Source organism: Lotus japonicus, chromosome 3, assembly GCF_012489685.1.
Source record: "Lotus japonicus ecotype B-129 chromosome 3, LjGifu_v1.2".
Lineage (NCBI taxonomy): Eukaryota > Viridiplantae > Streptophyta > Magnoliopsida > Fabales > Fabaceae > Lotus > Lotus japonicus.
In genome coordinates this window covers 48,168,281-48,188,326 of record NC_080043.1, presented here as the reverse complement: position 1 = coordinate 48,188,326, position 20,046 = coordinate 48,168,281, and the positions used below count along the sequence as shown (strand labels likewise).

At 38.3% G+C, this 20,046-nt stretch overlaps 1 protein-coding gene across 2 annotated transcripts; it reads left to right on the top strand.

Annotated features, from left to right (window-relative positions):
- Positions 1 to 1,872: 1,872 nt before the first annotated feature.
- LOC130743160 (F-box protein At2g26850-like) lies at positions 1,873 to 19,548 on the top strand. 2 transcript variants are annotated; one of them, XM_057595290.1, is made up of 7 exons: positions 1,873 to 2,416; positions 3,616 to 3,677; positions 3,785 to 3,957; positions 7,446 to 7,520; positions 14,464 to 14,645; positions 18,439 to 18,519; positions 19,153 to 19,548. In XM_057595290.1, the coding sequence occupies exons 1-6, from the start codon at positions 1,970 to 1,972 to the stop codon at positions 18,496 to 18,498; spliced, it is 999 nt and encodes a 332-aa protein (XP_057451273.1). In that variant the 5' UTR covers positions 1,873 to 1,969; the 3' UTR covers positions 18,499 to 18,519; positions 19,153 to 19,548. The 2 variants fall into 2 exon arrangements, with proteins under 2 accessions (XP_057451273.1, XP_057451271.1); XM_057595288.1 differs by having other exon boundaries at positions 18,436 to 18,519.
- Positions 19,549 to 20,046: the final 498 nt, after the last annotated feature.

Here is a 20,046-nt window from a genome sequence, read left to right as displayed (position 1 = left end):
TGTTTTCAATCTTGACGTCATTCTTCTAAGTTACAAAATAAGGTGAAGAACCTGGTTGTGCTCCACATCATCATTGGACACTGATGACTCGGGTGTCTTAGTTATTTTTTTACATTTTGATTTCCATCGCCTTAGTTGTAATAATATCGGAGATTGGCGGCGTTTAAAGCTCTTAGCACTCGTCGCCCATCAAGCTCCTCCAAGTGGTAAGCTCCCTGACACAAAGCTTTCAAGAATTTTTAAGGTCCATCCCAGTTAAGGTTGTGCTTGTTCCCTTATGACCCAATTCGGCTTTTCAGGACCAAGTCTCCTTCTTGCATTTTCCTTGGTGTCACTTTACTGTCGTATTTTCTGGTCGCCTTCTTCTTCATGGCTGCCTCCCTAATCCTTGCTTCTTCCCTGGTTTCTGCCAGAAAATCCAATGCCACCGCCATATTCTGGGAATTTTCACCTTCTTCCATCGCCAATACTCGCCAAGAGAAACTGTTAATTTTAATTGGAATCATGGCGTCAGCTCCATGCCTAAACGGGGTCTCCCCAGTATTGGATTGTGGCGCCGTGTTATATGACCATTACACCAACGCAACCCAACACCCAACCCATTATGAGTCTCTGAAGTCAAGTTGAGAAAACACCATTTAAAGGATTCATTCCTTGTTGCTCTGCACATACCACCACAACTTCTCTTACTTCTTTCATTCCTTATTTCCAAACCCTAGCCGCCACCACCAGAATTTCTCTTTTCTCCTTCATGCTTTCCCATCGACATCCACCCTCTTCTATTTTCTTCTCTCCTTCTCCTTTTCGATCCACATCCACCCCTTCCATGGTTCAATTTCTTTGAAGAAGAGAGCTTCTCTAACCCCGTTATAGTGCCATCAATGACCTCCATGTGTTCCTCTTCTGCAACGACAACGATATCATGGTCATCACCAAGCTCCTTGTTGTGCCATGCATGTGATTCTTGTGGCCTCTTCATCCATGTTCTCGCTTCTCCATCAAGATTTGGAGTTGAAGATGCAGTTAGATTAAAATATCAAATGTTACATTAGGGTTTCTTCTTTCTTTCTTTGTTCATTTTGTTTTCTAAAATATCTTATGTGTATATTTTATATGGGTTGATTAACACCATTGTGAAACTTAATCTCTATTTTAATTTTTCTAGATTTTACTAGAAATCAAGTGTTTAGTTCTCATCCTCTCATTTTCTTTTTAGTGGTTTTTTATTTTATTAAAGAACCCGCGTGAATCCACCTGGTGAAACTGTGATATGAAAACACTGAATCCGGACAATTCGCAGCCACTGAACATACGGCGGTGAATCTGGTGGTTTGTTGATTTTCAACCAACAAAATCGATATTTTTTACTCGAATCCGACCAAACCCGTCCGACGAACAACCTAATAATTAGCATGTTTTTCGGGCGTAATTTTTCATGTAAAAAAATTCATTCATAAATAAATAGTACATTAAATTCTACATTCCTTTTTTTTCCACATTTAAAAGATAAACTAATATCCTCCATAAACGCTACCACTTGAACTATCGAGGACTTGTGCGCTCCTTTCAACTCGATTAATTTTATAAAACAAAAAATTGATCAATACAATGTTTTTTTTGGTACATGATCAATACAATGTTTAACCAAACGGCACGGCACCTTTATTAATCGTGTAAATAAAAGAAATGCTATTACGATTTGACATTTTCAAATACTATTGGACCATATGAATGTCTCACTCAGTACTTGAGTGAGGCATAGCCGGCATATACAGTAATTGCAAAACAAACAAAAAGCGATCGATGATCACATCTTCCGGTAATATACACTGTTATTTAATTTTCTCGATATCATACATATATTATATATGGATCTATATATAGATCTATATATATATATATTAAAGTTGGTCATCATTGATCAGTTAATTGGGGGATAGCTTTTTTGACAAAGAATTTAGCATCATACATGGATGAGGCGAATGTTAAAACAGGTGGTAAACTCTCCCTCTTGGATTTGCCTGAAATGGTCTTGGATTTCATTCTAAAGTGTCTTTCACCGATAGAACTCTCAAGAATGTCGAGGGTGTGTGCTTCTCTAAGAAACAAGTGTGAAAGTGATCATTTATGGGAAAAGCACATAAATCACAAATGGGGCAGAGTGATTGGTGATGTTGCTTATAAGGAATGGCAATTTCATATAACCGCAGCAAAAGAAAGAAACCTTTTGAACCAAGAGATCACCAATATCAGTGGATCACTGGGTTCTTTCACGGGTGTTTGGCCCAATTTATATCTTGGTTCATACTTAGAAGATTGCTGGATCCTCAATGGTCTAAGGTCAGACAACTTCATGATGATTCTGTATTTCTCTCTACAAAGTGGTAGATTCTGGTTTCCTGCTCAGGTCTACAAGGTAATTAAAGATTTGAAATAGCTAAATTCAATTATAACCTTTAATATATATTTGTCTACCATGAACCCTAAAAATTCTGGTTCAACAATTTAAAAGAGTTTTTGTACAAGTTTATTTTAATGTATAAGGTGCATGTTGTAAGTAACGTATATTGTCATTTCCTTTCTCATAATTTTGATTTTATGGATCTTTCTTTTATTTGGAGGAATGACAATTCAGTTGCTGACTTCTTAGTTAGTTAGAACTCTCACATTGGCTAGAGATCGAGCATAGATAGCCTTTATAAGGGTAGTGCAAACCTTAACTCTTGAGATAGCTTTTGTGGTTGAGTACAAGCCTCCCAATTTCTAATATGGTATCAGAGTCTATCCTAGATCTATTTGTTGTTTGTTGTGGAGACCTCCCATAATTGGGCCACCCGTTGTTGTTGATCTCACGTTCCAGGTTATTCAGTCCTGGACATGAGGGGGTGTGTTAGAAGTCACATATTGGCTAGAGATAGAGCATATATAACCTTTATAAGGGTAGTGCAAACCTCAACTCTTGAACTAGCTTTTGTGGTTGAGTACAGGCCTCCTAATTTCTAATATGAAGGGTTTTCATTTTCTAATTCTGGTTGGATCGGGGACACTCCTCCGAAACTAGATCCTTTTAGCCAAAATGTTGTATTGGCCATAAATATTAAATTTTAGGTCTTTGTTGTGGTGCCTTAAGTTAGATTAAGGTGTAGTACACAAAATAAATTGGTTCGATGATAAAGACTCATGTACCGGTTAAAATTTTAATTTTGTTCTATCGTAATAATGCAACGTTTCATTCTTAGGGACGTGAGATTTGCGAGTTGTGTTTTATGAGCTTTGTTCATCCGTCAACCATAATCATTTTACAACACCATCATTCGTTTTCACCACTCATTCATTTTTCATTAAAAAATGAATTTCATGAGATGAAGTTAATGGATAAGTAAAGTAAAATTTAAATATGTAGTATTTACCTTGAATAACATGATAATAATCAATTAAATTACTTAATACAAGTACCACACCTAAAAAAAATCCAAGGTACCACAAAATTTACCTTTTAAATTTTATAACAAGTAATAAAATAGTTTTGATTGAACAAATGTTTAATATAGTTCACCATAGAATTGCTCTGTACGCATATACCTCATTTATATAATATGTATAATTTCCTTGCAGGGGTTGATGATTCATAATGCCTTGGTTAACTATGACTCTGAATCTAACAATTTTCAAGCAAGGTATATGAAAAGTCAATGCTAAGAAATTTTTTCATTCTATTGATTTTCTAAGCTTAATTACTTGAGAGCATAGTGCTACTTTGACATTAAATTGAAATTTGTGTCAGGTATCAATCTGGTGGTTGGAGACTTTTAGGGAAGAACCTGGAGTGGGATATGGTGAGAGTTCCTGCAGTGGATTCCCTTCCATATGTGTTTCATGTCTCTGATTGTTTGGATAACTTGAAACCAGGGGATCGTATTGAAATCCAATGGAGAGGAAATTTACAATCTCCTTACGGTATGTTGCTAAAATTTCAATGCATGCTGCTTCTATCTTGAAGATGTTCAATCAAGTTCAACATTAAGTTTGAGATCTGGCTTAGTTTGAAGGATTTTACTAACATATTTTTTCAACGGGGGGACTGAAAATAAAGTTTACTCAAGTGACATGGGATTATTGTAGCATAAACGTACCATGCTACTTCTCAATCTTTTAAAATCTTCAGTTGCTTCATGATCCTTAGCTAGGAACATTTTTTTGGTCCTTTGGCCACCAGTTTCCACGGGAAAATGAGCCTCACGTAGCTAATCTGGCTCGGGATACGGTAGTGATGTCTCTGACCACAAAAGTATAACACTCGAGTATCATTTTTTTTTTTCAATTGCTTTGATCTCTTCCTCCATATTTTGTCATCGCCTTTAATCTTCCATAGCTTCATCAAAATTTAGAGGCTCATTGTCGGAAAAAAAAAACAAAGAAATATAATTTATTTCATCGTACGATTCTTGAATGCTTCTAATTTTTTTAAGCCTTGGTAGCTCACCTAGCTCACTTGGTGAACTAAGAGAATGAAGGGATATGCAAGGTGAAGGGCCAAGGTTCGAATCCTAGCGAAGGAACTAATTTACTAACAATTAATAACTAACATTGGCCTATAAAAAAAAACTTGAACTTCATTTGGAATATGATGCGTCATGAATTATAGGAGTTGGGGAAGGAGGTGAAGTAAACGAATCATTTGCCATACACTTCTTGATCATTTTCTTTCTCCGATTCCAAGCATCTTGTTCATCAAACTCTATTTCACGACTTACAATGATTTTTTTATTGCTTGGATTATAAAACTTGTAACCTTTTGAACCTACATCGATCATAGCCAATGAGCACATGCTTCACACTTTTACCATTGAGCTCTAAAATCAACACTAAAATCGGCCAAAACCCCTAAAATCAACACTAAACCCGACTCGAACCCTAAAGTCGACCCTAAATCCAACCTGAACCATAAAACTTGCCCAAACCCCTAAAATTGACACCAGACCCGACTTGAACATTAAAATTGGCAAAAAAACCTAAAATCGGCTCAAAACCCTAAAATGGACTCTAAACCCAACCTGGACCCTAAATTCAGTTAAAAAACCTAAAATCAGCTAAAATCCCTAAAATCGATATGAAATCCTACTTGAACCTCAAAATTGGCTGAAAACCCTCAAATCAACCCTAAAACTAACCTGAAGCCTAAAATCGGCCAAAAAACCTAAAATTGACCTAAAATCCTAAAATCACCCATAAACCTAACCTGAAGTTGTTCTAACAAACGGAGTTGGCGATACATTTCTCCTAGATGGCGAGAGTCCAGTAGCTGAAAGCATCACAAGCTTATGCTCTGACCCGAGTAGCATGGGGCACATGGAATCCCATGTGAATCAACAAGGACCACCTTGCAAGGCTAAATACTCTTGGCTACATGCTTCAGTTTGCTAGGTTGTCTCTTGCCTGCCCATGAATTAAGCAGACCGTAAATCGGGAAAAAATCTAAAATCTGTTGAAGCCCCTAAAATTGACTCTAGGCCCAACATGAACCTTAGAATTAGACGAAAAAACTAAAATCGATCCAAAACCTTTAAATCAACATTGAACTCGACTTGAAACTTAAAATCGGTTGAAGACCCTAAACATGACCCGAACCCTATAATCGGCCCAAAACCCTAAAAATAAAAGTAAAACTGACTTGAACCTTAAAATCGGCCAAAAAACCTAAAACTGGCCCAAAACCAAAAAGTTGACCATAAACCTGACTTGAACACTAAGATAGGCTGAAAGAGCCTGAAGTCGATGTTAGATGTTATGGCTGATTTTAGGTTTTTTCTGCCGATTTTAAGATTTTGGACCGATTTTAGGTTTTGGATCAATTTTGGGGGTTTCGGCTGATTATAGGATTCTGGGCTGATTTTAAGTCAATATTTTTATTATAAGTAGTTTAAAAGAATTTTGATGTTAAAAAGAATATCCTTTATATTAACATAAAAAAATTAAATGAAAGAAATTCAACTACATTACCCAAATGTGACAATTTCATCACTTTCTCCAAACAATACTGGAATTTGAAAATCAAGGAAATTCAATTGATTTTTGTTTTGGCTTAAATACTCTAGAGGTCCCTGAAATTGTGTGGTGTACGAAAATAAGTCCCTGAATTTTTTTTTTCCGGATTCCGGATCCTTGAAATTTTTTTTAATCGAAATAGGTCCCTACCCGTGTTTTATGCTTATTGTGATTGTGTAAAAAAAAATCCACGTGGAAACTGTGATTGTGTAAAAAAATGAGGCACATAAGCATGAATCACGGGTAGGGACTTATTTCGATTAAAAAAAAAATTCCAGGGATCCGAAATCGGAAATTTTTTTTCAGGGATTTATTTTCATACGCCACACAATTTCAAAGACCTCCAGAGTATTTAAGCCTTTTTTTTACATCGAAAATATAGAAATTCAATTGAATCAATTGGATTCTCTAGCATTTAAAATCTCTTGAATTTGTTCAATCCCCATCCAAGCACAACCTTAGGCATATTTATAGCTTTCAACATACTCTTGCCATATTAAGAATAGTTTTATTTTTCTCTCCGGTACTCTATTTTGTTGTGGAGATTTAGGAACGTTTAAAGGGTACCGATCCTATAATTTTCACAAAATTCCTTTGATGTGATTTCTCTACCAAATTTTAAAGCCTTGATTACTTAATCACTCTTTTTTCCTGTAGATTTCAGTTTCTTTAGGAAAACTTCTTATTGTCATGCTTGCCAATGAGACATAATTCACACACAATTGATTAGGATGGTTGACGTAAGGTATTCCTTTCACCATTTTTTCTTCTACCATGGTTTTGAATGCTCCAAAATTCAAGTGCCCAAATCTCAAATCTCATATGTCAACACTATGCTTCATCTTTTATGCGATCCTTCAAGCACTTTGCTTCATTGTTTTTAATACTCCAACTCTCCAAGCGAACCTTCTATTCTTTGACATAAAAAACGTAACAAACAAATTCGAATTTTGATCTCGAAGTCACAAAAAGCAATCTTTCATGTGAATCTCACACCCTTCTTAACGTGTTATCCCAAACTTAAAATGTGATATATAACATAATAAACATCCTTTGCTCCATTTATGAGCATCATTTGTCAAAGAAATTAAAATAATACTTTTCCCTTGGATTTACATCTTGGAAAAATCACCAAAGAAAACATTTTCTTGAATCATCTCATCAAGCTCCACAGATTTCTCTTTGTGGCCACACATGCAATTTCTACATACCATTCATTTGTTATACCAAAATTGCCTCTACATACCTCTTCCTAATCCTATTTCCACGACCTCTAATTGGTTGATGGCTTCTATCAGTAGCATCAAAATTGTCACGATCTCCTATTCCTCCTCTTTCTCGGCATCCTCCACGTTCTATTACGTACACGACCACTCACTCAGTAGTGCTTTGTATTGCAGATTGGTGGTATGCTATTATAGGTCACTTGGACTCATGTAACGAGAATGAGAATTATTGTCAGTGTCATCTCAATGGTGAGTAATATTTTTATTCCACTTTTAAATTAAATATTCATACATCATTTTTGTACAACTGCTTCTAAAATAAAAGATAAATAGGAAAGAAAAGATAAATAAAAAATGTGAGATGTAAGATGGTTCCATGATTTAGTGGACAATAGAGAAAAATAGTATTTTTGTAAAATGTGTGTCGTAGAAAACAATTAATAACACATTAATACGTGTTATTTTGTATTTTGTAAAAAGTATTATGTAAATAGTGTGTCTTCTAACACAAAGCACCGTGTAGAGGGCTAGCACATATATAAATAATCTGAGAGAAAAACCAGAGACTCAGTGAGTTGAAATCTTGCAAAAAAATTTCCAAAACGCTTCCCTCATTTTGGTCGTATTATGTTTTTCTTGCACGTAAGTGGTGGCACCACCGCTACAATTTTCCAGAACCTTACTTTACCTTGGTGAAGGAGTTGGTTTTGGACATTAGGGATACATACATTTTTTTTAGGGTAAATGGTTGTCATATTATTTATTCATAACTGATCCAACATCTAATAACAGGATACCCGCTAAACCAGCAGGGCACTGACCAACCCAAACAAAACATGGGGAAAGACAAGGCATACCTTGCCATAAAATTCGCGGCTAAATTGTCGGTCTACGAATATGAACTAAAGAAAAAGAAAAAAAAGAATGCGAAACCAAAAACAGATCACCCAAAACGGCAGGTAATACGAGTTATTTCCCCTTGGACGAAACCAAGTAGAACACACTACCATGCTATATGTCTCACATCTGTATAGCCAAGATCAATAGATACTTGTATAGCCCACCTTAAAGCAAGTGTGCCTCACCAACTCCAACACCGGGAGAACTATTATGCTTGGAACCTCCTGAAATTAACACTAACCCATTAGCATCTCGCACCACCAAGCTCAATCCCATCATACCAGCCTGTGGAACATCTCGGGCTTGGCCACACCCCACCGCTCACACCAAGCACACCTCCACTAGCTCGTTGTCCACCCCCATATGTCCACCTTCCACGCTCCCAGCTTCATCCCGCAAAGGAACAGCAGTAGAAGCCCGTCGATCCTCATCCTCACCCGACCCCGCTAACCACACTGTCGTAGTGAGGAAGCCCGCACTAGCGTCTGATCTAACTGTGAAAGCGCTACTCAAACAACCACTTGTTCCTCCTTTCCCACACTACCCAACAGATACAGAGTACCCAATCTTTTACCCAATCATTCCGCCGCTCAAAGAAGCCATTCAACCATGCCATCAACCCAAGCTCAACAGGCGAAGAAGGAAAAACAAGAGATAAAGCAGACACAGACCAAATTCTCTAGACCTTAGAGCAGAAGAACAAGGCATGTGTCACCGTATCGTCATCCTCACCATACACCGGACACATCGAGTCTATATTGATTCCTTTACGCCAAACAACAACCATAGTAGAAAGTATGTCATGGGAAGCTCACCACAAAAGCTCCTTACACCAAGGAATTGACATGGCCCTCCAAATATTTTTCCAGAACCGTGAACATTGTCCCATCCTTAGACGTGGATGCAACACTCGCAACATCATAAATTAAATCAATGGAAGAGTATGCAGATTTTGTAGTGAAGCAACCATCCTCCGTTGCAGCCCAAATGTATTCACCCCCACGACCACCATAAGAGATTGGAATCTACAAAATCAACTTCGCCTCATGAGCAGCAAAAGTCTCCCAAATTAGATGAGTGTTTCATGTCTTGTGTCATTATCAATCAACTGGGACACCCAAACCAAATGTTGATCAGTAAATTGTCCTAATAAAACCACCCTGAACTGATCACGCCAAATCTATATCATGTTCCTCATCCCAACCCTCCAAAAGAAACCCCTCTCAACTACCCACTTAGCTCTATAAAGGCTACTCCATGTATAGCTTGGGCATGATCCCTTTGTAGTCGCCATCAAGCAGGATCCCCGATAATAACAAGCCTTAAAAACTCTAGCCACTAGAGAGTGCTCAAACCACATCAACCTCCACCATTGCTTAGCTAAAAGTGTCGTATTAAAATCTTTGAAAAAACTGAAACCCAAACCACCATGCATCTTAGGCTTCGCCAACTTATCCCAATGCAATAAAATCATTTTCCTCCTCGTCACATCACCTCCCAAAAAGAAATAATTGATCATAACCTCAATTTCATTGCAAAGGGACTGAGGCATAGCAAAACAACCCATCACCTAGGTTGGTATTGCTTGAACTACCAACCTCACAAGAACCTCATGACCCGCCCAAGATAACGCCTTCTTCTTCGAACCCTTCAGCTTCTTCTAGACTCTCTCCTTGACAAAAGCAAACACTTGGGATTTAGAGCGCCCCACCAGAGTGGGAAGCCCCAAGTATCTGTCAAAACTCCCCACCGCCTTAACATCCAACAGCCTCGAAAGCTCATCAACATCTAAATCGCGCACATTTTGGCTAAAATTGAGTTGTGATTTGTCAAAGTTGATCGTCTGTCTCGAAGCCTCCTCATAGAATCCCAGAATACTAGATATAACACCAGCCTCTACCGCAGAAGCTCTAGAAAAGATCACACAATCATCTGCATACAAAAGATGAGGAATAGTTAGTGCCCAAGGAGCAACCCGCAAGCCATGCAAAGAAGCATCCACCACTTCCTGTGAAAGCATCGCTGAAAAAACCTCCCCACATAGGATAAATAAGTAAGAGGAAATGGGTCCCCCCGCCTTAAACCTCTACTGAACATAAAAGAAGGCGTTGGTTGGCCATTAATCAAGAAAGAAAAAGATACATAACAAACACACCCCATAATCAAAGCCACCCAGTGCATAGGAAATCCCATCTTCTTCAGAGTCCCTTGCAAGAAGTCTCACTCTACTCGGTCATAAGCCTTGGACATGTCAAGCTCTAAGGCCATGAGTTCTTGATTTCCGAACACCTTCTTCTTCATATAGTGGAAGCATTCAAAGGAAACTAAGGCATTATCAGAAGTCAGTCTATCAAGAACAAAAGCACTTTGTGCCTCACTCATGATATCAAGAAGAATCCCCTTCAACCTAATTGCAATAGACTTCGAGACCAATTTGAAAACAACATTACACAAGCTAATTGGTCTACACTGACTAGCAACCATTTGCTTCTTCACCTTAGGAATAAACACAATTAATGTCTCATTAATAGACGTCGAGCTCTCCGCATCATTTAGAATAGCAAGAATAAACCCCGTTACATCAGGGCCAACAACATTCCAGAATTTCTGATCAAATAAAGCAGGAGAGCCATCTCTACTTGGAGCCTTTGTCGGATGCATCTGCTTTAAAGCCCCAACAACCTCATCACTAGTAAAAGGCGTATCAAGCACACTCATGCAAACCAACTCTGTCGTCTCATCCAACCCTAGTCGGCCCAGAAGACGTAAATAAACCCCGAAAATAATCCACAACCACACCAGCAATATCAACGTCATGCGCCACCTCCCGGCTTGCATCATCTGGAATTTTATAAATAGTATTCTGAGCCTTCCGCTGAGAAGCCTTCCTATGAAAGAACTTAGTGTTCTTGCCACCATGCTGAAGCCGTGAAGCTTTGGACCTCTGACTCCACCAAATCTCCTCCATCTCAAATAACCCATCTAACTCGCGTTCTGCATAAAAAAATCTCCTGATCTACCTCCTAAGTTTGTGTCATCCCCTGAAGTATCAATAGTCTCTTCTGAAGCCTTTTAATACCCCCCCTTAAACTGCCCAAATTTGAGGCGTCCCCACTCCCGAAGGCTACTACCCGGAGATTGAAGCTTAGAAGTCCAAACCCGCTGATCTGCCCCCCAAGAAGACACCACCACCGCCTCACACTCCTGCTGATCTGAGAGCCAAAGCTGCTCAAATCTGAAAAGTCTGACCTTCTTCAAACCATCCACCCTGAGAGAGACCGACCAAGAAATCAAGAGAGGATTATGGTTCGACTTGAAGCGCCCCAAGTGATCCACCCTAAAAAATTGCCAAGAATCACGCTACAGAACATTAACCAATGCAAAATTCAAACGCTCCTCAGTGGTTTTAGGCACCGTCCCCTTATTACACCAAGTAAACGAAAGACCAAAAAAACCAAGATCAACTAGCCCCAACCTCATAACATCAACTAACCTCAACAACAAATAAATTTGGGAACATAGAAAAACATTTCATACATCGTAACTTCGTCGTCTTCTTCCTTGTTTCCATCAAGAACAACACATCAAGAAATTTTGTGTGGATGAGCTTGGACCAAGCCCGCACTGCCTATAGCACACATTGTAGCACACATTGCAGAGACGCTCATAGCGAAATAACACTTGCATTGGTTCCTTCTGACCCCGACCTAACCTCTTCCCACAGTTTAAAGGTGCTGAGACATCAACCAGAGCTCTAAACCACTGAAAGGCCCCCTACCGCTTATTCCCAGTCGGGTCCCACTCAAGGAAGCCACCGACATAGTCCCCAAACATATTTGCCATCTCCGCATTGTGCAAGCCAGCCGGGGGATCATGCACTGAACCCAAAAATGGACAAGTTTCAAAGGAACAGATGCAGGGTTCTCATTAACTTGTAATTCCTACAGAATCACCACAAATTTATCAAAGCTCCAAGGCCTCACACGAATGATACGATCACAATCCTAGGCGCTTGAAAACCGAAAGACAAATTTACGTTTGGACCCCATTATCGAACCTCAAACTTTCCCTTGGTCTGCCACATATTAAACATGGTACAGGTGATTATGGACATTCCCGGCTAGCCATGCATCCTTTGAAGCTTCTGACAGTGACAGAAAGGTGATTATGGACATTCCCCGCTAGCCATGCATCCTTTGAAGCTTCTGACAGCGCCAAAATATGTGTAATGTACAACAGCTCATTCTCATCATTTGAGAAAACGATTTCATTCCCACTCTCCATGGACTGGAAAGTGGCATGAAAACACTATAAAAACTGGCCAAAAATAGTAAGGTAGACTCGCGATAGGAGACCGCGTTTAGGGTGTCATGTTACCTATTTCTTTTTTAGAAATATAATATAAAATCATCTTTATGAATAGTTTAAGCTTTTAAAGAGGACAATTGGTTCATGATACCCTAAAAAATTATATGAATCTGACCAATTGGGTCATATATGCCGTTACAAATCTCCTCTAGTAGCTTGTCATGAAACTAAGTAATTCTCATAAGCTCACCGCATTTTTGGGAGTACAAAGCCATATGGCTTCCAATTTCTTAGAGCCAGTGGCAACACCCCAACAAAGATTATATGAACCAAATACTCCAATATAGGATGACCAAAAGTGCATTTTTCCCCAACAAAGATATTATGTGTTATGACCCAAATACTCTGATTTTTCCCTTTCAATCAAACTAGTCATTAGGCTGGCTCTTGATTTAACCGGTCGTGCCAGTCAACTCAGTCCAATTTTTACAACTACATATATCCCCTTCCTGATCTTATTTTGTAATTTAAGGCGTACCAAATCAAAATAAGAAAACTAATAATTTTAGGCATATCTCGTTGACAACAAGTACAAATCCAAACAAGAAGCTTGGAATAGTAATTAATTGGTAAAAAAAAATTGATAAAATTTCCTTATCAATATCATTTAAGTCCATATTACTTTAGTTGGCAACTGAAATTTTTAGTTATATGGGTGAAAGAGGAAACAAACGATATATGTATATATAATATATTTCAGACAAATGTGATAAATGCAACAGACAACTATATAAAATTCTATTCACTTGATTATACTTAATGAGAAATATTCATTTTCAATGATTTCACCTTAAATTTTTTTCGAATGATTGCGAACGGCGGTACAAGGGTGAATAGCTTCCGTCCTAACTATGAAAATGTGGTGGCGACTCACACTTTAGGGAAAAATTGTTGAGAATTTAAGTACGGAGTTCAGTCTCACATTGGTTAAATATGAGTGACGAGAAGACTTTATAAGAGATGTGACTCATAAACCCAATGTCTTAAGATTTTGTGTTAAGATGTGACGTCAATATGTAATAGTGTCTTGCTCCTCGGCCATAAATTCCCCTAATTCCCCCAACAATTTTTCTGAGCTACACACACACACATATATATATATATATATATATATGGGTTTGTTAACTTACTCGATCTCACTAGATTTTATGAAGGAGTAAGTTAACAAGAAACACCTTTTCTTTTGGACTAAATTTGCCCTCAACTTTCTTAAAGAAAATCTTTAAAATTTGGGTTTCTGGTCATTTTAAATGCCCAAAAGTTAATTCAATTTTAAAATTCAAAATTTCCTCTCTCCATATTTATTACTTGCTTTATTTTTCTCTCTCTTTCTTCTACTTCTTCTCTTTTCCTTCTCCCTTTCAGCCTTTGTCTTTCTCACGGTCACCATGATTCCATGAACAAAGAAATATATTTGTTGACATTAAAATCATTATGGAAATGAAAACCCAGTTTTCGTTGAATGTCAGTCATTCGAACCTGATAAAACTATGAATTCATAACCTTATAAGTTATTATTGATAATTTGGTGTGAAATTCTAAATCTTGAGTGAATGTTAATATGATTCATCAGTCATCACCAAGAATCAAATAAAAAAGAATCAATTTGAAATTTTATCAAAACGGCTTTGATTGATCACCATTAACGTGTGAGATTGCAAGTCTGCAACCAGGGGAACGGGGAAAACGGATAGTGCCAGATGACAGATATTAGTTTTTAAAAATTGATTTTCTTAACCAAATTACAATTATACCCTGGAGACTGTGTTATTTTAAAACTAAATCATTTGGTTTTTTAGTCAATCAGAAAAAGGTGTAGCTTGTTAACTTACTCCTTCTAAATTTCTAGTGGGTGTAAGTTAACAGCCTCATATATATACACACACATTTATCTTAAATGAATTTAATTTTCTTTTACTGATAGATACGTTGATCGTCGAGTTCAAGCAATACCCTCAAGGATCAAACATGAGAAGAATAAAATTATCTAGAAAAAACAACGGTGAACAAGGTGATCCAGTAGGCGGATTCTATGGAGGAATTAGAAAGCTTTGCAATCCAGATGAGATTGAAATATGGATGAACATTTTCTCACGTCAAACTCAGGTACTTGCAAATATAGATCACAAGTCCCACTTTTGTATAAGATAGGTGAGGTGTGTATTTATTTTGAAAGCCGAGAGCAATAAATCTTAATCTTAAAATGTAAAACTATGACTTTTTTAAGTGAAAATATCTTTTTTACCATTAAATAATTTTTAAGATATATTAACCTTCATTTTTTTATTATATGGTCGAACTACTCTTTCACTTTCACATAAAAGAAATCTCATGTTTAATTGAAAATAAGAAGTGACAATTATTTTTATTGAAATTGAAGTGACAATATTATTTGAAGTAAAACTAGATTGGTAACATTTGTAAAGAATATTAGCAAACATTTTGCAAAATATTCTATGTATAACATAGAAACAATATTAAAAGAAAAAATTGTGATTTAAAATGATCAAATTCCAAATGAAATATGTATGATGTGAAGATGAAAGATTTTGAATTATAAAAAATATTAAAATGAATTATTTGACTGAGACACATTACCATTTATTTTTTTTGACAACAAAAGATGAAATTTATTAAAAGCAAATGATTCATGAGAACAACCCTCTCATGGATAAGTCATTTGAGCACACCAACCAAAGAAAGCAAAAACCCAACTAGTGTTTGTGCCTCGTTAAAACCTCCCTAGGAAAAACCCAGAGTGGGATAAAAACCTCGGGTAGAAAAAAGAGTACACATAGCACTAGAACGCTTACGCAACAAATCCAAAAAACAACCATAATAATATATTCCGAGAGCACAGACCCTTAAATCAAGGACTTGACACTTCCCACCTTGTTAAAAACAATTCCCAATCCGCTCTAGCAAATGAAAATAAACCAGCAACATAACACCTCCACTAGGTAAGCAAGTACCAATAACCAACCGCAAGCATCCCCAATGGAAACCAACGAAGATCCTTGAAAAGAAAAACACCTTGATGCTCTTGAACAACAAACCAGATTTATCATAACACCGTAAACCAGATTCACCAGTAAAGATCACAATGTCCCCAAAGCCAGCAGTAACCACTCACGCCACTCCTTCATCAATCACAAACCTGCCAAAGCACGACCACCCCATCCCATCTTCTTCCCTTTGCAGCCAGACGACACCTATCGCAGGTTTGGATGATTCTCCCTCAACTGCTTCTCTAGTCTCTGTATTATTACATCTTCCGGTCCCTTATAAACCACACCCAACTGCTTCCCCACCTTCCAAGTCTGTCGAGCCCTAGCTGAGGCATCCTCCCAATCAAACTCGTCATCTGAGATGGTTAAATCCACCACCTGCTGCTTCGGTTGAGCCTTTCTCCCTCGTGGTCGTCCTGGTTTCAGTTTGGACTTTGCCTCTGTTTTCCTCCCCCGTGGCACACCAGAGACACCCTTCTTCCTCCCACGTCTCTGCTTTACTCTCTCTAGAATTTCAGAATCAGACAATTGGAAATCCTCTGTGTGTATTTCCTCTACAGCAAAGTTGTTTGTCTCACCTACATAAGAAGGCACCCCGACAGCTAGAGTATTTTCATTTGACCCATCAGGTTTTGAATCCCATATCGGTAGCGGTAGCGTCGTGAAGGAAGAGGCTGCCTCTCCTTTTGTTGACCTGGCAAGCTTCCTAATTTGGTGCAAAGAAACTCTGGGCCCAGTAAAAACTTTCCTAAATAAACAACCCAAACGAATAACTTGACTTTGAGTTGGAGTTGAGCTTTTTCTAAAATTCTGATCATGTATTGGACCCTTAGATGAGCCTGGACCCATTAATAAAGATGGAGTAACTGAAGTATTATTGGGCCACCTCAGGATCATGCCCCAACCATGAGAGTTGACATTCCATGAATCTGCCCCCACATCCAGCATTGTAGATCGGGCCCTGACCCCACACTCAACCTTCCATTGTTGGCCCAGCGAAGAAACTGTATCATAATTACTAAGCCAGACGTTCATTTGTTGACCCCCCTCAATCGGTAGCTGTTCCCGAAATTCCTCAAAATTTACATCGACCGTTTCCTTTTTTTTTTGCTCCTTCCAAGTTAATCAAAACATCATGCGCGTGAACGACCTCCTTTTGATCACATAACAAAATCTTTGAAACGCCCTCAACGTTATCAACGACTACTAGTTCCTTACTCATCAACGGCTTCTGCACACTAACCAAGTCATCTTTGACGTCATTAACAACAACTTCCTCAGTACATTCCTCTGCCCTCTGCCCCACAATATTTTTCAAATCCCAATTTTTAAAAACTGCCAAATCCCTTAACTCCTCCATAGTGTAACCGGCCTCTCTTAAGTGCTGAAACGTCTCCTCAGGAAAGTCATCAATGCTTCCAGACGTTTGTTTTTCCGATTCAGATTGTGTAGCAGCCACGCCGTGGACGCCATGACCCGCATCATTGGGCTCGTCCTCCCCACGCTCCGACGACGATGAAGAAGAATCTGACATTGCCTTATGATTCCTTGGAAACATCCCTGAAACTGGGTACACACAAGCTGAATGGTCTGGTTCAACCGTCACCTTTACAATCACCTCATCAAGCAAGACTTTGATTACACGCGATGTGATTACTGGAATAGATGAATCAACTAGAATACGAGCTACATCATATCGAGCCCCCGATGAAGTTGGCCAGTCCAAGCAAACAAGTCTCCCAAAAGGAGCAACAAGCGACTCAAAGAACTCGTAACCCCAAGCATATACTGGCACATTCCTCACCTTCAGCCACGTTGAATGGCTTCTGGATCGAGTCGCCCTTGTACATGGTGTAACTGCCTTGAATTTTTGCAGCAAAAAACCATCCTTAATAATATCTAACATCTCTTCTCTGGTTTCAAATTCAAGAAGGACCTCCTTTGCACCTAACGGTTTAACACGAACAGAGCTGAGCCCGTTAACATTAAGGAAATCTTGCAGAACTTCAATCGTGTACATCTCATCCAAGGATGCTTCTGCCCAAGTCTGTAGCCTCCTCTGATCCTCCACCGTTGTGTGAAAAATCACGTCATGTACCTCCTGCGTCCTGCTTTTGTCCCGCCACACTTGCTTGACTCGCTGCTGCCCCGCTTGCTTGAGGCCCCCAGACACAACAGTTTTCTGCTCTAAAACTTGCTTCACGCCTGCGTTCTTCTGCTGCCAAACCTTAGACTGCCTAACATCCCCTCTATTAGTATAATCATACCGCGCCTTATTCACGACCAAAAAGGATTCAAAAAACCATGCCCCATTCAGACTTCGTATGGCTTCACACGCATCATGATCAAACTTAAATCTGACGAATGCAAACCTGCTTTTTCTCCCCTGCTTCTTCCGTCTCTGCAAAAAGACACCATGTAACCTACCAAAACGTTCAAAAATTCCTCTCAAATCATGGTATGTTACATTATCAGACAGACCATCCACGAAAACTGTGAACACTCTCTTATTCGTCCTCCATTGTTGCCAATCATCACCATGACTATCAACCACCGCTGGCCTAGACCAAGCCCTAGCAGAGCCAGTGGGGCTCATGAATTAGCATGGAAATCTGACACATTACCATTTATATTTATTAGTTTTATTTGTATCTTAATTAAAGTTTAAATTTACGATTATCAAAAAAGAAGTTTACATTTACGGATTCTTAATTCATAATTCTAGAAACAAATCGTACCGTAGATAATATGAAAATCTATGATTGATATTATCACTTAAAAAAGTCATAGTTTTAAAAAAAATTAAAAAATATCAAACATTATCGAACAATCTGAAATTTTTTTATACTCATCGAAAAAATCTAAACAAATTTTATTGCTTTTGGCAGCAGATGGCACATCAATTTGCCATTGGTATGCCACCAGTGGCAGCGCAATTTCCATTCCGCTAAACTTCAATTGAGGCGTTTCAGGTAAACATAGACCGTAGAACTAAATTTATCTTCATAAGAAGAGAGGAAAATGATTATTATTATTATTATTACTAGTGTTTTTTACCCGCGCGTTGCACGGGGAATTTGTTTATTGTATTTGATACATCGATTAATATTTTAAATTATAAAATATTTAAGATGCTAAGAATGTAAGAACAATCATAATAAAGATGTGGATATTTAAAAAACACAAACTCGGACACTCAGGGGCGGACCCACGTTATATTGAGGGGGTTCAGATGAACCCCCTGAAAAAAATAAAGTTTCCACTTACCCCCTTGTATAGATTTTATTTTGAACCCCCTGAAAAAATTAATTTGCACTGAAGACCCTCTCTCACACAGCTTACTCTACTCACTACTCAGACCCACCTTCTTTCTCTCGCTAGTCGCTACCCTAGGTCCACCGGCACACACGCACTACCGGCCACCACCACGCCCACGCCACGCCACCGTGGCCACGCCCACGCCACGCATCACCAGTCACCACCCAGCCGCGCCTCTGCCTACCTCTCTCTATCTGGCTATCTCGGCTTCTTATTTCTCTTTCAGTCTGTGGGTTACTGGGTAACAGGGTAAGGTTACTACTTGCTAAATTGATTTTTGTGTGCAGCTAATTGATTGCTAAATTGATTCTTGGTGAAAACTGAAAACCCATGTCGTTGAGATCTGAGGGAAGAAAAGGAAACATGATTTGGTATTATACGTGCACACATCCTCCCTGCTGAAAGCTTTGAAACAATGAAGGAGCAAGGGCATAAATTCCTTAGCATAATTAGTAGTTTCTTACCTTCTAAGTTCTAATTTTTAGGTCCATTGGCTTTAGGAAAGAAATTCTACCCTGATTTAACCTCTTATGATGTGGTAATATAACCTTTTTTTTGTTTCAAAAAAATATAACCTTGTAAATGGTGATTGATATGTTTTGAATTATGTTAAGATCATAAGATGTGTTGAAAATATTGATTTTAGTTTGGATTAGAGAGTTAGTCTTTAAGTGTTTTCTGCATTATGGAGTTTTAATTGCTTGGAGTTTTGCATTATGGAGTTCAAGGAGTCCTATGAAGTGTTTTCTGGTCTTGCTTTCTATGTGCTGCTGCTTTGAAATTTCAATTTTTCATGGATCTATAGCCTTTTAAATGGAATTTTGAAAGTTGGAAGATAGATGGTTTGAAATCACAATCGAGCAACCAAAGCTTCATGCTTGATATCTGAGACTGAAATGCTTCATAACAGCAACCAAAGCCTTTTCCCTCTGGGTGTAGTCAACTAGATAGATCAATTAATTCCATAATATAACCTGAGGCACTCTATATATTACATGATAAGTTGGACCTTTTGGAGTCATGGGATTTTCTTATCAATTCATAAGGGCATCAACCAGAAGATGCAAAATGACTGCAATGTGATAATGTTTCATGTTTCACACTGGCTGAAATAAGTGATTGTGGAGAACCTATGCTAATGCAATACCCTTTCTCAATTATAATGCTTCTAGGAATGACAA